At 48.1% G+C, this 21633-nt stretch overlaps 2 protein-coding genes across 2 annotated transcripts in view; one reads left to right on the top strand and one right to left on the bottom strand.

Moving 5' to 3' along the window:
- Positions 1-21633, top strand: part of LOC134984238 (zinc finger protein 260-like) — a 136073-nt gene that overhangs the window by 41242 nt on the left and 73198 nt on the right. The window lies entirely within an intron of this gene.
- Positions 7060-21633, bottom strand: part of LOC134984241 (oocyte zinc finger protein XlCOF29-like) — a 460434-nt gene continuing 445860 nt past the window's right edge. Inside the window, exon 5 of the mRNA XM_063949867.1 lies at positions 7060-7242. Coding sequence (XP_063805937.1) covers positions 7075-7242 — 168 coding nt within the window. The 3' untranslated portion in view covers positions 7060-7074. The remainder of the gene's footprint in view (positions 7243-21633) is intronic.

The raw sequence follows: 21633 nt of genomic DNA, 5'->3' as shown, positions 1-21633 counted from the left end.
CGCCGGTCAGCCGCTGACCGGCGGGTGACCTTACCGCTAGCCGCTAAGTTCCCACCATTGAATATAATGGAGGGAGCTGTGCGATGCGCTGTCACAGTACAGACAGCGCTCAGCCAATCAGGTGAGCGCAACGAAGTTGCGCTTCCTGATTGGCTTAGAGACCTGCCTGTGACAGCTGTCACTGACAGGTCTCATTCGTGGAAAGGTGTCCCATGTGTCAGCATGGGACCCCTTTCAGTCCGGTGGACGGGTATTTGCGTTTTTTTTTTTTGCCAAGTACGTGGATTTATCTCTGGACCATGGCTGCGGTGAGTATATTGAACTTTTCTTTTCAGGTATCCGTGGATTCTACATGGAGAAGAGGACCGATGTCGGCGTGTGAACATAGGTAAGTATGTGTGTGTCGACGTATGAAATAAAGTTTTACTGTCGACGGTGTGTGTGTCCTGTTTTTATTTGGGTATTTTTTCCCCAGTAGTACTACAGGTACCAGCGGGCCCGTTTTTCTCCCGCATGCTGGTACTTGTGGTTCTCCAAGTACCAGCTTGCGGGGGAGGCTTGCTGGGACTTGTAGTACTAATGGAAAAAACAATATCTTTCTATTATCACAAAAGGCTATCAGCCCTCCCATCCGCAGCCCATTGGATGGGGGGGGACAGCCTCGGGCTTCACCCCTGGCCCTTGGGTGGCTGGGGGGGGGGACCCCTTGATTGAAGGGGTCCCCACTCCCCCAGGGTACCCCGGCCAGGGGTGACTAGTTGGATATTTAATGCCACGGCCGCAGGGCACGGCATAAAAGTGACCCCCGGCTGTGGCATTATCTGTCCAGCTAGTGGAGCCCGATGCTGGTGTTAAAAATACGGGGGACCCCTACTCTTTTTGTCCCCCGTATTTTTGGCACCAGCACCAGGCGCAGAGCCCGGTGCTGGTTTTAAAAATACGGGGGATCCCCTGTCAATTTTTTCCCCGCATTTTTAGAACCAGGACCAGCTCAATGAGCCCGAGGCTGGTTATGCTTTGGAGGGGGGACCCCACGCCATTTTTTTTTATGATTTTACCATTCCAGCATAAAAAAAAACAAACAAAAAAAAAAATATTTTAAAAAATATATAAATAATATTTGTGCCTCCCCCCCCCCCCAAAAAAAAAGTACCTAATCCCTTCTAATATAAATAGATCTGCTATTCCCCAAAAAAAACCACCAAAAAAAACATGTTTAAATTTTTTTTATTTGTTTTCACCCTCCAAAGTGTGGCGGATTGAAAATGACGAATTTGCTGTCAAAAAGCACTGCTGTCGAATTTCCAAACTTGAATTGAATATGCTTTGGTCGAATTGCAGCACTTGTATCATTGCAGAAAAGTCGAATTTGCAAAAATTCGAATTTCAAAAAGTCGAATTTTGAAAGTCCGTTTTTTGGTCGGAAAGCACTGGATTGCATAGGTGATTTTTTTTTTTGGTCGAAAATGACCCGAAATTCGACAATTTCGGGAATTCGACCGCAATTGCATATACCCCTATGTCTTCTGCAGGGTCCACAGTAGTATCCACTGGATAATAGGATTTTAATTACTTACTGTGACAGGACGGTTCCGTACGAAAGCACTCGCCGCTTTCGCGTCCCGTTGGCTGTGCACAGAATGGAATGTCAAGTCACACGAGGCCTGACCACATAGGGGATTCCCGCTTACCGTCAGTAACCGCCTGTTACTGACTCCACCCACTGCGTTGTGGGCGGGTTTATGCTGCCACCACCAAACTCCTAACCTGCCGTGGCGTTTGGAACCACGGTTCTGCTCTGTATGTGCCGACGCACTGCCTTACCACAGCTGTGTGGTGCTGACGAATCCCCACTAGCCACTTGCTTGGCCTCTACCAGTAGCTGGCGGAAGGCGGAACTTGGAGACGTTAGGTGCTTCCCTGGACAGCCGGAGGACGGGGCTAGGTTTGGCATAACCCTGTAGGTCACAAGATGACGCGGTCTTCTTGAGGCAAATTATATTTATTTGCTCAAATATAGTTCTAAAGAGAACTCTTCCCTATTGCTAGGGGCAACAGCATACAGCAAGATGTTCCAGCAGAATAAGATGGTACAATTACAACCTGGAGGCTTACAGGCATCCTCTTTTTATCTCAGTTCTACACACAGTACCACAGGGGGGTAAGCCCTCCCTGTCTTCTCCAACCAATCAGGTTATCGCTCAAAATATAAATAAATTACATTTTACAAGGATATAAGTGCAATAAAACAATATCCTCCTTCCTGTGACACAGACATTTGGTAGCAGATTAACATTCACTATTGATAAATTTATCACATAGCTTCAAAATACAAATGTTTCTGTCTCATTCACATCTCCAGGCAAACCCAGATCCCCTGTGATTAGCACCTCTCTCTAAGGAACTTACACATCAAAGGGTATTGTCATTCACACCTCTCTGCTAGGACAGGGCCATTAGCATGCCACTTCCTACTGACAGGAGATGATTATTCAGACATTTATAGTAAGTGCATTTTCCCCCTTAAGATACAGCTGACCATATCTTGAATATAAAATAGATACAGTTAAACATGCATTCCTGTAATTGTGCACAGAGCACTACATATGACATGTTAAAACACATCATTAAACAAACTTTTAAACAGTCCACGCCCCACGCCAAGCGCCCATTGTCCCGATAATGGCGGCGGGCACTAGGGGTTAACCCCTTCAGTGCGGCGGTGGCCATTTTCCCTGTGGGCTGGAGCCTCTCCGGCCACACATACCGGTAAATCCTTTTCTCGTAGTCCGTAGAGGATACTGGGGTCCATTTAGTACCATGGGGTATAGACGGGTCCACTATGAGGCATGGGCAATTTAAGAAGTTTGATTGGGTGTGCTGGCTCCTCCTGCTATACCCCTCCTTCCAGACTCAGTCTAGGAGATGGACATACTTTGAGAGAAGGATATAAAAGAACAGTGGTGAGATTCTAACCAGGACACACGCAACAACAGGAAAGCCATGCTAACCAAACTTGAAACAGGAACAGCAACAGCTGAACCAAAGAACAATACTTAACCAAGTAACAGTGCAGGAAGTACGAAGCACAGTAACCTATACGTACTACGAGAAAAGGATTTACCGGTAGCTAATTAAAATCCTATTTTCTTTTACATCCTAGAAGATGCTGGGGACTGAGTCAGTGGGCGGGATTATATGGTGAAGCCTCTATGCATCCTGGGAGGGCAGAAAGCTTGTGACAGTTTGGTGCCATTTCCGCTGTCGCTCCGGCATATCCCAATGTTATCCTGTGGACCCAGCCAGAGAAAAAGCTTTGTCTACCGTGGGGATTGATTCCCACCTTTCCCTGTCCCCAGAAGGAAACGGATATGCCATTGGAATTCTTTTGGGAACATGTATCTTTTTGTCAGGATTTTCCCAAGCCTTTTCACAAAGCGCGTTCAGTTCATGAGAGGGAGGAAACGTTACCTCAGGTTTCTTTCCTTTATACATACAGACCCTTTTATCAGGAACAGCAGGGTCCTCAGTGATATGTAACACCTCTTTTATCAATCATGTACTCGATGCCCTTAGCCAGTTTTGGATGTAATCTGGTATCACTATAGTCGACACTGGAATCAGAGTCCGTGTCGGTATCTGTCTCTGCTATCTGGGTAACTGCACGTTTCTGTGACCCCGAAGGGGTCTGAGCTTGTGACAAAGCATCTTCCATGGATTTCCTCCATGTCTGCTTCTTAGACTCAGATTTATCAAATCTCTTAGTCAACTTAGTCACGTTTGCATTTAAAACACTTAACATATTGACCCAATCATCTGTCGGCGGTGCCGACACTGTCACTCTCACAGAACTGTCCGTCCCCACGCCAGCCTCCTCCTGGTAAGAGCATTCAGCCTCAGACATGTCGACACACACGTACCGACAGCCACAACCACACTGGGGCTATAGGAGACAGACCCACAATAAAGCCTGTAAGAGAGACACAGAGAGCGTTCTGCCAGCTCACACCCAGCGCCTATCCCGGTACTGAGGCCAGTGAAATGACTGCCCAGACCTGTTAGCGCTTTTTACATATATAATAAATCACCAATCACTAGTGCCCCCCCCCCCCCCCATCCCGGCCTGTTTTGCACCCTGTTACTTGCACAGCAGTGTGGAGGTCAGGGCCAGCTTCTCTGCAGCTTCTGTGAAGGGAAAAATGGCGCTGGTCAGAGCTGTGCGGGCTAAGCCCCGCCCACTAGATGGCACGCTACAGTCCCGCTAAAAGAATCTTTATACTGGCGGGGGTCCCTTAACAAGTGCCTGAGCACTGTTATATCCTATGCCAATGCTGTTTGAGGTCCCCCATGCTGCCCAAGGCGTCCCCCCTGCGCTCTGCACCCTGCAGTGCCATGATCAGTGTGGAAGCATGGCGCGCAACGCGGTACCTCAAACGCCGTCTTCTGCCGTCACTGAAGTCTTCTGATCTTCTCATACTCACCCGGCTTCTTTCTTCTGGCTCTGTGAGGGGGGGGGGGGGGTGACGGCGTGCCTCCGCAAACAAGCAGCTAGGCGTACCAAGTGATCGAATCCTCTGGAGCTAATGGTGTCTAGTAGCCTAAGAAGCAGAGCCCTTGAACTCACAGAAGTAGGTCTGCTTCTCTCCCCTCACTCCCACGATGCAGGGAGCCTGTAGCCAGCAGGTCTCCCTGAAAATAATAAACCTAATAAAGTCTTTTCCCTGAGAAACTAGAGAGCTCCCCAGTGTGCATCCAGTCTCGCTGGGCACAGAATCTAACTAGAGTCTGGAGGAGGGGCATAGAGGGAGTAGCCAGTTCACACCCATTCAAAGTCTTATAGTGTGCCCATGTCTCCTGCGGATCCCGTCTATACCCCATGTTCTTGGAGCATCCCCAGCATCCTCTAAGACGTATGAGAAATTAGGTTTAGACTTGTAAGTAGAAGGAAACTTCACTTTCTTCAGAGTCTGCCTCTGACTCCAAAATTCTTTACCAAAAAGAATATCTCAAGTAAAGGGCAAAGACTCTAGAACCTTCTTGTACTCTGTATCAGCTTTCCATGTACGTAGCCAAACCGCCATGTGAGCGGCTACTGCTGAGGCTGATGCTTGAGAGGCAATAGTACCCATGTCCAAGGCTGCTTCTTCCATAAACATAGCCGCATGTTTAATATGTGCAATATGGGATTTTTGCTCTCTAGATCCCAATGAAAGATCATCCTCCAATGCATCAGCCCAGGACACCACTGCTTTTGCCATTCAGGCTGAAGCCATGGCTGGTCTTACAATTGCCCCAGACAAGGAGAAATTTATTTTTTTTAAAAACACCTGTTTTTCAGTAACATAACTTAATGATGTTGAAGGCAGAGGTAATGTATATTTTCCCACCAATCGAATGACGTGCGTATCTACTATGGGAGCCACCTCCCTTTTTAAACAGTCCCCAGCTGGAAGAGGATAATGGGAATTCCATTTCTTTGGAATTCTAAACTTCTTACTGGATGTGACCCAAGCCTCTTGCATAATCTCCGTCAGCTGTTCTGACCCCAGAAATTCAGATCTGACTGTTTTGGGATGTTTAAACACAGGAGCCTTGGATTTAACAAAGGCTCTGTTGCCTCCACTAAGGGTAGAATGGCTTTCACAGCACTAATTAGCTCAGGTATATCCACAGAGCTGGGACCTTCATCCTCGTCTCTGTATGCAGACCCAGAATGCGAGGAATCCTCATCCTCCCAAGTGTCCCCATCTGAAACATGTGTAGACTGTGAGGATGTAGTTTCATGTCTGTGACTTACTTTCCACAGGCCTTTCAGCCTGTTTCTCTTGAAAGGCTGCAGATTCCTGGACTGGATGTGATGTTGTGACCCAGCAAGAAGTTGTAGAAGTGACTCTTACTAAGATGGTGTGTAAGACGCTTTTTAGAAAACTCGCTCAAAAAACCTAAGACTACAAAAATAAATGAAATAACAAGCTTAAGGCTGCCAAAATCAGCCGCCCAAAGATCGTGGTCCGGCTCCTGCCATACAAACAAAAAAACTGAATTCCGTGAGCCAGGAGGCGGGGATATAGGAAACTGGCCTGTTGCATTCTTGGAGGCTAAAAGCTTTTGATCGTTGATGCCAATCCGCTGACGCTACCTCATATTCCAGTGTATATCCTATGGATACTACTGTGGAACCTGCAAGAGAAAACATAGGTACCACACAGTGAGGGGGAGAGCAGGTATAATAGGGGCTGATGGCTCCTGATGTATGAGATACACCAGAGAGTGTGGGAGGAGACTGGTCAGATCTCTGGGCTGGTAACACACAGTGACATGATGTGAGGAGGAGAGCAGGAGTATAATAGGGGCTGATGGCTCCTGATGTATGAGATACACCAGAGAGTGTGGGGAGGAGACTGGTCAGATCTCTGGGCTGGTAACACAGTGACATGATGTGAGGAGGAGAGCAGGAGTATAATAGGGGCTGATGGCTCCTGATGTATGAGATACACCAGAGAGTGTGGGGAGGAGACTGGTCAGATCTCTGGGCTGGTAACACAGTGACATGATGTGAGGAGGAGAGCAGGAGTATAATAGGGGCTGATGGCTCCTGATGTAAGAGATAAACCAGAGAGTGTGGAGAGGAGACTGGTCAGATCTCTGGGCTGGTAATACAGTGACATGATGTAAGGGGAGAGCAGGAGTATAATAGGGGCTGATGGCTCCTGATGTATGAGATACACCAGAGAGTGTGGGGAGGAGACTAGTCAGATCTCTGGGCTGGTAACACACAGTGACATGATGTGAGGGGGAGAGCAGGAGTATAATAGGGGCTGATGGCTCCTGATGTATGAGATACACCAGAGAGTGTGGGGAGGAGACTGGTCAGATCTCTGGGCTGGTAACACACAGTGACATGATGTGAGGGGGAGAGCAGGAGTATAATAGGGGCTGATGGTTTCTGACTCCCTCACTGAGAAAATAAATATTCCTCATTAGTTTGTACTGACAGAGGAGGGTGTAGGATAAGAGATTGCTGTAGTGACTGAGCAGGGAGAATATGTGACTCTTTTCTCTAATAATTGTTTATTACTCACCTGTGCTGATATCTGTAGGGATCTCCTCCTCCTTACACTGCTGATCACCCCTCACATACGTCTCTTCTTCTCCCTCTATATCTTCTACCTTTATATCATTCACATACGTCTCTTCTTCTTCCTCTATATCGTCTGTTTTAATATCATACAGACGTTCTACCTAAAAAACAAACACTATAATGACATTTGCATACAGTCAGATTAAACTGAGGTGAAACAGTATAATATCAGTATATAAGACACACACAGCTCCTCTACAGATCATATAGTGACAGTCACTTACCTGATCCTCCTGTGGGATCCTGTGATTCTCCTCTGTACAATACTGGGTATACAGAGGACGGGGACATCTCTCTGAGGTATCTCTGTTACTGGGTCCATCTGTAGGAGACACACAGTGACTGAGTACAGTGTATATATGTGATTATCAGATGATGTTTGTATATAGGGGGCCCCCATACCTGCTCTCCCCTGTACAATACATGACAGTCTCCTCTTACCCAGTGATGTGAGGGGCCGGTGATTCTCCATCATCACGTCCTTGTACAGACCCCTGTGTTCCTCTATATACTCCTCCTCCTGCATGGAGACATAGACAGTGACATCCTGACACCTTATAGACACCTGACACACACAGTGATACAGTCATCACCCAGACACATCCCCTGGTGTTACTGTATAATGTCCCATTCCAAGCAGTCCCCTCTCCGTGCATCACCCTGACACGTCCCCTGGTGTTACTGTATAATGTCCCATTCCCAGCAGTCACCCCTCCAGTCATCACCCAGACACGTCCCCTGGTGTTACTGTATAATGTCCCATTCCCAGCAGTCACCTCTCCAGTCATCACCCGGACACGTCCCCTGGCGTTACTGTATAATGTCCCATTCCCAGCAGTCACCTCTCCAGTCATCACCCAGACACATCCCCTGGTGTTACTGTATAATGTCCCATTCCCAGCAGTCACCTCTCCAGTCATCACCCAGACACTTCCCCTGGTGTTACTGTATAATGTCCAGTCACCTCTCCAGTCATCACCCAGACACATCCCCTGGTGTTACTGTATAATGCCCCATTCCCAGCAGTCACCTCTCCAATCATCACCCAGACACGTCCCCTGGTGTTACTGTATAATGTCCCATTCCCAGCAGTCACCTCTCCAGTCATCACCCAGACACGTCCCCTGGTGTTACTGTATAATGTCCCATTCCCAGCAGTCACCTCTCCAGTCATCACCCAAACACATCCCCTGGTGTTACTGTATAATGCCCCATTCTCAGCAGTCACCTCTCCAGTCATCACCCAGACACATCCCCTGGTGTTACTGTATAATGCCCCATTCCCAGCAGTCACCTCTCCAGTCATCACACAGACACATCCCCTGGTGTTACTGTATAATGTCCCATTCCCAGCAGTCACCTCTCCAGTCATCACACAGACACATCCCCTGGTGTTACTGTATAATGTCCCATTCCCAGCAGTCACCTCTCCAGTCATCACCCAGACACATCCCCTGGTGTTACTGTATAATGTCCCATTCCCAGCAGTCACCTCTCCAGTCATCACCCAGACACATCCCCTGGTGTTACTGTATAATGCCCCATTCCCAGCAATCACCTCTCCAGTCATCACCCAGACACATCCCCTGGTGTTACTGTATAATGCCCCATTCCCAGCAATCACCTCTCCAGTCATCACCCAGACACATCCCCTGCTGTTACTGTATAATGCTCCCTTACCAGCAGTCACCTCTCCAGTCATCACCCAGACACTTCCCCTGGTGTTACTGTATAATGTCCCATTCCCAGCAGTCACCTCTCCAGTCATCACCCAGACACGTTCCCCGGTGTTACTGTATAAGGTCCCATACCCACCAGTCACCTCTCCAGTCATCACCCAGACACATCACCTGGTGTTACTGTATAATGTCCCATTCACAGCAGTCACCTCTCCAGTCATCACCCAGACACATCCCCTGGTGTTACTGTATAATGTCCCATTCCCAGCAGTCACCTCTCCAGTCATCACCCAGACACATCACCTGGTGTTACTGTATAATGTCCCATTCCCAGCAGTCACCTCTCCAGTCATCACCCAGACACATCCCCTGGTGTTACTGTATAATATCCCATTCCCAGCAGTCAGCTCTCCAGTCATCACCCAGACACGCCCCCTGGTGTTACTGTATAATGTCCCATTCCCAGCAGTCACCTCTCCATTCATCACCCAGACACGCCCCCTGGTGTTACTGTATAAGGTCCCATACCCACCAGTCACCTCTCCAGTCATCACCCAGACACGCCCCCTGGTGTTACTGTATAATGTCCCATTCCCAGCAGTCACCTCTCCAGTCATCACCCAGACACGCCCCCTGGTGTTACTGTATAATGCCCCATTCCCAGCAGTCACCTCTCCAGTCATCACCCAGACACATCCCCTGGTGTTACTGTATAATGTCCCATTCCCAGCAGTCACCTCTCCAGTCATCACACAGACACGTCCCCTGGTGTTACTGTATAATGTCCCATTCCCAGCTGTCACCTCTCCAGTCATCACCCAGACACATCTTTTGGTGTTACTGTATAATGTCCCATTCCCAGCAGTCACATCTCCAGTCATCACCCAGACACATCCCCTGGTGTTACTGTATAATGTCCCATTCCCAGCAGTCACCTCTCCAGTCATCACCCAGACACGTCCCCTGGTGTTACTGTATAATACCCCATTCCCAGCAGTTACCTCTCCAGTCATCACCCAGACACATCCCCTGGTGTTACTGTATAACGCTCCATTCCCAGCAGTCACCTCTCCAGTCATCACCTGGACACATCCCCTGAGAGGTCCAGAACAGAAGCTTGGGGACATTGACTGCTAGAGGAAGTTGGGATGGGGGGGGGGGAGAGATGGAATGAACCGTCTAAAACGTAGGAGGACAGCCAGGAGAGGGCAGTATCACGCAGACCAAGGGAGTATATAGGATTTAATAAACCTACCGGTAAATCCTTTTCTTGTAGTCCATAAGGGATATTGGGGACAGAATTAGTACAATGGGATATAGACGGGTAAAAATTCTTCACTGGGTGTGCTGGCTCCTCCCCTCTATGCCTCCTCCTACAGCTCAGTTATAGGTAAAACAGTTCCCAAAGGAGAATTACATACTTGAGAGAAGGAACTTAACAATAAAAGATGTGGTGAGAATTAAACACCAGCACACCAATACAAACATAGCCAGCAAGGTCTGGTAACATTAACATAAGCTCAGCCAGCAAAGTCTGGCAACATTAACAGCTGAACAGGTAACACATAACAGAGAAACTGCAGAAAGTCACCGCACAGAGGCGGGCGCCCAATATCCCTTATGGACTACGAGAAAAGGATTTACCGGCAGGTATATAAAATCCTATTTTCTCTAGCATCCATAAGGGATATTGGGGACAGAATTAGTACGATGGGGATGTCCCAAAGCTTCCAGAACGGGCGGGAACGTGCGGAGACAACTGCAACACCGCCTGCCCAAACTGGGTATTCTCTTTGGTCAGGGAATCAAATTTGTAGAACTTCACAAAGGTGTTAGTCCCCGACCAGGTAGCAGCTCAGCATAGTTGTAGGGCCGAGACTCCACGGGTAGCCGCCCGGGAAGAACCCACCGATCTAGTAGAGTGGGCCTTCAGAGACTGTGGAACCGGTAAGTCTGCCGATACATAAGCCTGTTGGATAGTAAGCTTAATCCAATGAGCAATGGATGCTTTGAAGCAGGGCAACCCTTTTTACGTGCATCATACAGCAGGAACAAGGAATCCGTCTTCCTGATGTGAGCCGTCCTTTTGACATAGACCTGTAAGGCTCATATAGCATCCAATGCTTCCGAAAAAGAATCAGTGCCAGAACCTGACAGAATCACAGTAGGTTGATTCAAGTGAAATGCGGAAACCACCTTCAGCAGGAACTGCTGTCGAGTCCTGAGCTCCGCTCTGTTCTCGTAAAAGACCAAGTATGGACTTTTGCACGACAAGGCCCCCAATTCTGAGACATGCCTAGCAGAAGCCAGGGTCAGTAACATTACTGTCTTCCACATGAGGTACTTGTCTTCTACCATCATCAGAGGTTCAAACCAGGAGGACTGTAGAAAACGTAACATAACATCTAGATCCCAAGGTGCCATAGGGGGCACAAAGGAAGGTTGTATATGAAGCACCCCTTGCAAGAAGGTCTGAATTTCCGGCAAGAGAGCCAACTTCTTCTGGAAGAAGATGGAAAGAACTGAAATCTGGACCTTAATGGATCCCAGACATAAGCCCTTATCCACTCCAGCCTGCAGGAAATGCAGGAACCTTCCTCAGTGGAATTGCGCAGAGGGATATGTGCGTATTTCGCACCAAGAGACATATCTCCGCCAAATATAATGATAGTGTTTTGACATCACAGGTTTTCTGGCTTGTACCATAGTGGCAATGACTTTTTGCAAAGCCCTTTGTGAGCTAGGATGTTCCCCTCAACTTCCATGCCATCAAACTAAGCCGCCGTAAGTCCGGGTAGACAAAAGGTCCTTGTTGAAGAAGATCCCTTCTTAGTGGTAGAGGCCAAGGGTCCTCAGTGGCAAACGCAGGATTTAGCGAGGGGGTTTCCGTGGGTGGGTGTGTATGTATATGTGCAGGTATGTGTAATAAAATAAGAATTTACTTACCGATAATTCTATTTCTCGTAGTCCGTAGTGGATGCTGGGAACTCCGTAAGGACCATGGGGAATAGCGGCTCCGCAGGAGACTGGGCACAAAAGTAAAAGCTTTAGGACTACCTGGTGTGCACTGGCTCCTGCCCCTATGACCCTCCTCCAAGCCTCAGTTAGGATACTGTGCCCGGACGAGCGTACACAATAAGGAAGGATTTTGAATCCCGGGTAAGACTCATACCAGCCACACCAATCACACCGTATAACTTGTGATCTAAACCCAGTTAACAGCATGATAACAGAGGAGCCTCTAGAAATGATGGCTCACTACAGCAATAACCCGATTTTTGGTAACAATAACTATGTACCAGTATTGCAGACAATCCGCACTTGGGATGGATGCCCAGCATCCACTACGGACTACGAGAAATAGAATTATCGGTAAGTAAATTCTTATTTTCTCTGACGTCCTAGTGGATGCTGGGAACTCCGTAAGGACCATGGGGATTATACCAAAGCTCCCAAACGGGCGGGAGAGTACGGATGACTCTGCAGCACCAAATGAGAGAACTCCATGTCCTCCTCAGCCAGGGTATCAAATTTGTATTTGCTCCTGACCAAGTAGCTGCTCGGCAAAGTTGTAAAGCCGAGACCCCTCGGGCAGCCGCCCAAGATGAGCCCACCTTCCTTGTGGAGTGGGCATTACATATTTTTGGCTGTGGCAGGCCTGCCACAGAATGTGCAAGCTGAATTGTACTACAAATCCAACGAGCAATAGTCTGCTTAGAAGCAGGAGCACCCAGCTTGTTGGGTGCATACAGGATAAACAGCGAGTCAGATTTTCTGACTCCAGCCGTCCTGGAAACATATATTTTCAGGACCCTGACTATGTCCAATAACTTGGAGTCCTCCAAGTCACTAGTAGCCGCAGGTACCACAATAGGTTGGTTCAGATGAAACACTGAAACCACCTTGGGGAGAAAATGAGGACGAGTCCTCAATTCCACCCTGTCTGAATGGAAGATCAGACAAGGGCTTTTCAAGGATAAAGCCGCCTATTCTGACACGCGCCTGGCCAAGGCCAGGGCCAACAGCATGACCACTTTCCATGTGAGATATTTTAACTCCACAGATTCAAGTGGTTCAAACCATTGTGACTTTAGGAACCCCAAAACTACATTGAGATCCCAATGGTGCCACAGGAGGCACAAAAAGGAGGCTGTATATGCAGTACCCCTTTTACAACCGTCTGAACTTCAGGAACTGAAGCTAGTTCTTTCTGGAAGAAAATTGACAGGGCGGAAATTTGAACCTTAATGGACCTCAATTTTAGGCCCATAGACACTCCTGTTTGCAGGAAATGCAGGAATCGACCTAGTTGAAATTCCTCCATCGGGCCTTACTGGCCTCGTACCACGCAACATATTTTCGCCAAATGCGGTGATAATGTTTTGCGATTTCATCCTTCCTGGCTTTGATCAGGGTAGGGATGACTTCATCCGGAATGCCCTTTTCCTTCAGGATCCGGCGTTCAACCGCCCTGCCGTCAACGCAGCCGCGGTAAGTCTTGGAACAGACAGGGTCCTTGCTGGAGCAGGTCCCTTCTTAGAGGTAGAGACCACGGTTCCTCCGTGAGCATCTCTTGAAGTTCCGGGTACCAAGTCCATCTTGGCCAATCCGGAGCCACGAGTATAGTTCTTACTCCCCTCCGTCTTATAATTCTCAGTACTTTTGATAAGAGAGGAAGAGGAGGGAAACACATACACTGACTGGTACACCCACGGTGTTACCAGAGCGTCCACAGCTATTGCCTGAGGGTCCCTTGACCTGGCGCAATACCTGTCCAATTTTATGTTTAGGCGGGACGCCATCATGTCCACCTTTGGTTTTTCCCAACGGTTTACAATTATGTGGAAGACTTCTGCTGAGGAAGTCTGCTTCCCAGTTGTTCACTCCCGGAATAAACACTGCTGACAGTGTTATCACATGATTTTCCGCCCAGCGAAAAATCCTTGCAGCTTCTGCCATTGCCCTCCTGCTTCTTGTGCCGCCCTGTCTGTTTACGTGGGCGACTGCCGTGATGTTGTTCGACTGGATCAACACCGGCTGACCTTGAAGCAGAGGTCTTGCTAAGCTTAGAGCATTGTAAATGGCCCTTAGCTCCAGGATATTTATGTGAAGTGATGTCTCCAGGCTTGACCATAAGCCCTGGAAATTCCTTCCCTGTGTGACTGCTCCCCAGCCTCGCAGGCTGGCATCCGTGGTCACCAGGACCCAGTCCTGAATGCCGAATCTGCGGCCCTCTAGAAGATGAGCACTCTGCAACCACCACAGGAGAAACACCCTTGTCCTTGGTGATAGGGTTATCCGCTGATGCATCTGAAGATGCGACCCGGATCATTTGTCAAGCAGGTCCCACAGGAAAGTTTTTGCGTGGAATCTGCCGAATGGGATTGCTTCATAGGAAGCCACCATTTTTCCCAGAACCCTTGTGCATTGATGCACTGAGACTTGGCTCGGTTTTAGGAGGTTCCTGACTAGCTCGGATAACTCCCTGGCTTTCTCCTCCGGGAGAAGCACCTTTTTCTGGACTGTGTCCAGGGTCATCCCTAGGAACAGAAGACGAGTCGTCGGAATCAGCTGCGATTTTGGAATATTGAGAATCCAATCGTGCTGCCGCAACACTACCTGAGATAGTGCTACACCAACCTCCAACTGTTCCCTGGATCTTACCCTTATCAGGATATCGTCCAAGTAAGAGATAACTAAAACTCCTTTCCTTCGAAGGAGTATCATCATTTCGGCCATTACCTTGGTAAAGACCCGGGGTGCCGTGGACCATCCCTACGGCAGCGTCTGAAACTGATAGTGACAGTTCTGTACCACAAACCAGAGGTACCCTTGTTGAGAAGGGTAATTTTGGACATGAAGGTAAGCATCCTTGATGTCCCGAGACATCATGTAGTCCCCTTCTTCCAGGTTCGCAATCACTGCTCTGAGTGACTCAATCTTGAATTTGAACCTCCGTATGTAAGTGTTCAAGATTTTAGATTTAGAATCGGTCTCACCGAGCCGTCCGGCTTCGGTACCACAACAGTGTGGAATAATACCCCATTCCCTGTTGCAGGAGGGGTACCTTGATTATCACCTGCTGGGAATACAGCTTGTGAATGGCTTCCAAAACTGCCTCCCTGTCAGAGGGAGACGTCGGTAAAGCCGACTTTAGGAAACGGCGAGGGGGAGACGTCTCAAATTCCAATTTGTACCCCTGAGATATCACCTGAAGGATCCAGGGGTCTACTTGCGAGTGAGCCCACTGCGCGCTGAAATTCATTGAGACGGGCCCCCACCGTGCCTGAGCTTGTAAAGCCCTAGCGTCATACTGAGGGCTTGACAGAGGTGGGAGAGGGCTTCTGTTCCTGGGAACTGGCTGATCTCTGCAGCCTTTTTCCTCTCCCTCTGTCACGGGGCAGAAATGAGGAACACTTTGCCCGCTTGCCAGCGAAGAACTGCGCCTGATAATACGGCGTCTTCTTATTTTGAGAGGCGACCTGGGGTACAAACGTGGATTTCCCAGCTGTTGCCGTGGCCACCAGGTCTGAAAGACCGACCCCAAATGACTCCTCCCCTTTATAAGGCAATACTTCCAAATGCCGTTTGGAATCCGCATCACCTGACCACTGTCGTGTCCATAATCTACTGGCAGAAATGGACAACGCACTTATACTTGATGCCAGTCGGCAAATATTCCGCTGTGCATCATGCATATATATAAATGCATCTTTTAAATGCTCTATAGGCAATAATATACTGTCCTTATCTAGGATATCAATATTTTCAGTCAGGGAATCCGACCACGCCAACCCAGCACTGCACATCCAGGCTGAGGCGATTTCTGGTCGCAGTATAACACCAGTATGTGTGTAAATATATTTTAGGATACCCTCCTGCTTTCTATCAGCAGGATCCTTAAGGGCGGCCATCTCAGGAGAGGGTAGAGCCCTTGTTCTTACAAGCGTGTGAGCGCTTTATCCACCCTAGGGGGTGTTTCCCAACGCACCCTAACCTCTGGCGGGAAAGGATATACTGCCAATAACTTTTTAGAAATTATCAATTGTTATCGGGGGAAACCCACGCATCATCACACACCTCATTTAATTTCTCAGATTCAGGAAAACTACAGGTAGTTTTTCCTCACCGAACATAATACCCCTTTTTGGTGGTACTCGTATTATCAGAAATGTGTAAAACATTTTCCATTGCCTCGATCATGTAACGTGTGGCCCTACTGGAAATCACGTTTGTCTCTTCACCGTCGACACAGGAGTCAGTATCCGTGTCGGCGTCTGTATCTGCCATCTGAGGTAACGGGCGTTTTAGAGCCCCTGACGGCCTATGAGACATCTGGACAGGCACAAGCTGAGTAGCCGGCTGTCTCATGTCAACCACTGTCTTTTATACAGAGCTGACACTGTCACGTAATTTTCAACAGTACATCCACTCAGGTGTCGACCCCCTAGGGGGTGACATCACTATTACCGACAATCTGCTCCGTCTCCACATCATTTTTCTCCTCATACATGTCGACACAAACGTACCGACACACAGCACACACACAGGGAATGCTCTGATAGAGGACAGGACCCCACTAGCCCTTTGGGGAGACAGAGGGAGAGTATGCCAGCACACACCAGAGCGCTATATATATATACAGGGATTATCTTATATAAGTGTTTTTCCCCTTATAGCTGCTGTATGTTTAATACTGCGCCAAATTAGTGCCCCCTCTCTTTTTTTAACCCTTTCTGTAGTGTAGTGACTGCAGGGGAGAGCCAGGGAGCTTCCCTCCAACGGAGCTGTGAGGGAAAATGGCGCCAGTGTGCTGAGGAGATAGGCTCCGCCCCCTTCTAGGCGGCCTTATCTCCCGTTTTTCTGTGTATTCTGGCAGGGGTTAAATGCATCCATATAGCCCAGGAGCTATATGTGATGTATTTTTTTGCCATCTAAGGTGTTTTTATTGCGTCTCAGGGCGCCCCCCCAACGCCCTGCACCCTTAGTGACCGGAGTGTGAAGTGTGCTGAGAGCAATGGCGCACAGCTGCGGTGCTGTGCGCTACCTTATTGAAGACAGGACGTCTTCTGCCGCCGATTTCCCGGACCTCTTCAGTCTTCTGGCTCTGTAAGTGGGCCAGCGGCGCGGCTCTGGGACCCATCCAGGCTGGGCCTGTGATCGTCCCTCTGGAGCTAATGTTCAGTAGCCAAGAAGCCCAATCCACTCTGCACGCAGGTGAGTTCGCTTCTTCTCCCCTTAGTCCCACGATGCAGTGAGCCTGTTGCCAGCAGGACTCACTGAAAATAAAAAACCTAATTTAAACTTTTACTCTAAGCAGCTCAGGAGAGCTACCTAGTATGCACCCTTCTCGTTCGGGCACAAAAATCTAACTGAGGCTTGGAGGAGGGTCATAGGGGGAGGAGCCAGTGCACACCAGGTAGTCCTAAAGCTTTTACTTTTGTGCCCAGTCTCCTGCAGAGCCGCTATTCCCCATGGTCCTTACGGAGTTCCCAGCATCCACTAGGACGTCAGAGAAATATATATATATATATATATATATATATATATACAGAAAGATCAAATTGGAATCATGTGTAAAATTAAGATAACAGCTGAAAGGGCCGAAAACAGACTAAGTGGTGGCTGATCAGATATGTTTCTTGGACATATAAAATGTTTTAAGACATGTTACTAGTATCAAAGTTATTGTTGTAAAATACTGCTGCTTATGTAAATTATGAGTTTCTGTGAAAGAAGTATGAATTTTTTAAAGATAAAGGGTTTTTAGTGTTAAAAAACAATCTGAAGCAATTAACCTATTGAAGCTGAAAGCATGGGTTAAAAGGTGAACTTTGAGCATCCAATAACACAGCTCCTGACGAAGTCCCGTAGTGACGAAACGCGTTGGACGTGGCTTGCATCTGCAGACGAAGTCGGTCTCCCGTCTGGAACAGAGCAGACGACTTCTCCGTGAAAAATACTCCGCCAGCAGAAGGTTCAGCCCGAGGCGGCAGTTATCGGAGAACTGGCTAAGTGCATCAATTTTAACTTTCATGTACGTGGATATTTACATAGTAAAGTGTTACCGTTTATTATTATTCACTGGTGCGCTCTCCTTATTTTTGATATTATTTAGAAATCCCCGACTCCTGGCAGGCGTGGATGAGCAGGCACCACATGAGCTAACAAACTCTGGACTAAATGCAGTGTGCGCGGATCTAAATTCTACATATATATATATATATATACACACACACAAACATACATACATATGTATGTACGGAGGCAGGACGGCACTCATTGAGACTGGTAAACCATAGAAAATCAGCACAGGACGCTGAAGCAGTTTGTCAACGTTTCAGAGTTAGACTCCTTTAAAAGAGTCTAACTCTGAAACGTTGACATACAGCTACAGCGTCCTGTGCTGATTTTCTATGGTTTACCAGTCTCTATGAGTGCCGTCCTGTTTCCATACATATTATCTGATTCTGACCGGCTGCGGAGCATGTTGTGTGGTACTAGTAAGGAGTGCCATTCATCATTTGCAGATACATATATATATATATATATATATATATATGTATGTATATTTGTGTGGTCGTCTGGCACTCTGGATGATAAAAAGCAAAGGTGCCAGGGTGCCGTCATGAAATTAATATAACCGGTAATTCTCCTTGGGTCCTGTGATAGGACCTCTATTGAAGAAAAATAGGCGGCACTCCAAGGACTTAAATAAAGTCAAACTGTATTAAAAAAAAAAATGTAATGGCGCAAAAAAACATTTCAAGGCTCAACGGCCTTTCCATCAGGTTATGTATTATAGGTGAGGTGAAAAAAACAGAGGTATTTTGTTTAGTTTCTGACCTCACCTATAATGCATAAACAGATGAAGAGGCCGTAGAGCCTTACATTTTTGTATTTTTTTAATACAGTTTGACTTTATTTAAGTCCCTGGAGTGCTGCCTATTTTTCTTCAATAGAGGTCCTATCACAGGACCCAAGGAGAATTACCGGTTTTATATATATATATATATATATATATTCACAAACTCACACATGTAAACACACATGCATACACTCACACATGTAAACATACATACATACATACATACATACTATACATACACAATCACACACACAAACCCACATACATACATACATGCATTCAAACAGGTGCTGTGTGCAAAAACACACTTAAACAATGATGTAAAACTTCCATACAGAGGGGCGGCAGCGGCAGGGTGAGGACAGAAGGAGCTGCTGTGGCTGAGCATGCGCAGCCAGCAGCTCCCCCGGCACCCGGGACATTCTCTAAGCAGAGAGCTGCATAGTTCTCTGCTCTTGCTACAGCTCCGTCCGCGATCGCGGTTGCGGCTTTTGCTTTTGTTGAGATGGAGACAGCTGTGTCTCCATCTCAAAACATTTTTGGGGGTCATCAAGGGGGGTTTCCAGGTACTCAGAACCCCTCCCCTGTGTGCGCCACTGAGGGTCCTGTACAGACATGTCCAGAAGAGCCGTGTACCACGCTCTTCGGGGCCAATCCAGGGCAATCAAGATTGCTTCCACTCTTTGATGCCTGATCTGCTTGAGGAAACAGGTAGACCAGCTGGTAAGGCCAAAGCGAAGTCAGCGCATCCACTGCGTTCGCCTGAGGGTCCCTGGTCCGTGAGCAATAGCAGCGAAGCTTCTTGTTGAGATGAGAGGCCATCAAGTCGATCTGTGGGCAACCCCACCTGTCGATGATCAGTTGGAACACCTGAGGGTATAGTCCCCATCCCCCGGGTGGAGGTTGTAGCGGCTTAGGAAGTCCACCTCTCAGTTGTCCACTCCCGGAATGAAGATTGTGGACAGCGCTCTTGCATGTTTTTCTGCCCAGAGGAGTATTCTTGACACTTCTCGCATGCAGGCCCTGCTTTTTGTCCCTCCTTGTCGATTGATGTACGCTACCGCCGTGGCATTGTCTGACTGCACCTGGATCGCCTGATCCCTTAGTAGAGAAGACGCCTGAAGCAGAGCATTGTGGATAGCCCGAAGTTCCAGAATGTTGATTGGAAGCAGGGCCTCCTGGGCAGACCACCTGCCCTGGAACTGCGCCCCTTGGGCGACAGCTCCCCATCCTCGTAGACTCGCTTCTGTCGTAAGGAGGATCCAGTCCTGAATCCCGAAGTTCCGGAATTCCAAGAGGTTGAAAAACTGTATCCACCAAAGGAGTGAAATCCTGGCCCGGGGTGACGGCCGAATCATCCGGTGCATCTGAAGATGGGAACCGGACCATTTGTTCCGGATGACCAATTGGAAGGGTCTGGCATGGAACCTTCCGTACTGTATCGCCTCGTAGGAGGCCATCATCTTTCCCAACAATTTATGCAAAGATGGACAGAGACTCGAGCAGGTCTGAGGACTATGCGTACCATTTCTTGGCGTGTTCTCGCCTTGTCCTCTGGGAGGAATACTTTCTGTGCTACAGTATCCAGTAGCATGCCCAGAAACAGGAGCCGCGGAGACGGTTCAAGGTGGGACTTCTGTAGATTTAGTGTACACCCGTGATGAGACAGGAGTTGGATAGTGCGTTCTATGTGGAGCAATAGAAGCTCCAATGATCTTGCTTTTATCAGGAGATCGTCCAGGTATGGGATCACATTGACCCCCTGGACCCTGAGTTGAAACATCCTTTCCACCATCACTTTCGTGAACACCCTTGGAGCTGTAGAAACACCTGAAATTGGTAAGGATCGTTCAGCAGGGCAAACCTCAGAAAGGCCTGATGTGGTGGCCAAACTGGTATATATAGATAAGCATCCTTGATATCCAGGGATACTAGGAACTCCTGTGGTTCCAGGCCTGCGATCACTGCCCTCAGAGATTCCATCTTGAATTTGAAAACCTTCAGGTAAGGATTCAAGGACTTCAGATTCAGAATGGATCTCACAGACCCGTCTGGTTTCGGTACTACAAACAGACTGGAGTAGTAATCCTGTCCTTGTTGCAACAGTGGTACTGGGACAATGACCTGGGACTGAACCAACTTCTCTATGGCCAGTAGTAGAGTACCACACATACTTTCCAAAACTGGTAAGCCTGTTTTGAAAAATCGTTGGGGAGAAGAACCGTCAAACTCCAGCATGTAGCCCTGAGAAATAAGGTCCCTTACCCAAGCATCTTGGCAAGAACCGTCCCAGATGTGGCTGAAGTGACGTAACTGAGCTCCCACCACAAGATCCCCCTGGGGCGGGTATGCACCGTCATGCTGAAGTGTTTGCGGGAGCAGAACTGGTGTTCTGGTTCTGAGATCCAGCAACTGCTGGTTTTAAAGGTTTTCCCCTGGAGCCTCCAGCTGCGTTGGAGGCTCCTTTGGCTGTGGATCGAAATCTGGAGGACCGAGAGGACTGAGTAGATGGTCCCAGATAGGAACGTCTAGGAGGAGGGGCCCCCAAAGGGAGAAACGTGGAATTTCCAGGCCGTAGCCTTCGAAATCTAGGTCACCTCCAAAGAGCCACTCACATGTGAAGGGAAGAGATTCCACATTACGTTTTGAGTCAGCATCAGCGATCCACTGACGTACCCATATGGCTCTGCGCGCAGACACAGCCATAGCCGTAGTTCTAGCACTAACAGTGCAAATCTCTTTTAAGGTGTCGCAGAGGACTCTTGCCGTCTCCTGAATGTGAGTCAGTAAGGCAACAGTGTCGACTAAGGTCATATTACCCGAGAGACCTTCCTTTATTTGACTAGTCCAGGAATGGATTGCATGTGTCATCCAGCAACCTGCAATGACCGGCCTTTGTGCTACGCCTGCAGCAACGTAAATAGATTTTAGAGTGGTCTCTATTT

This window comes from Pseudophryne corroboree (assembly GCF_028390025.1).
Source record: "Pseudophryne corroboree isolate aPseCor3 chromosome 3 unlocalized genomic scaffold, aPseCor3.hap2 SUPER_3_unloc_41, whole genome shotgun sequence".
Taxonomy (NCBI): Eukaryota; Metazoa; Chordata; class Amphibia; order Anura; family Myobatrachidae; genus Pseudophryne; species Pseudophryne corroboree.
The sequence above is the reverse complement of the archived record's forward strand: the minus strand, read 5'-3'. Positions and strand labels throughout refer to the sequence as shown.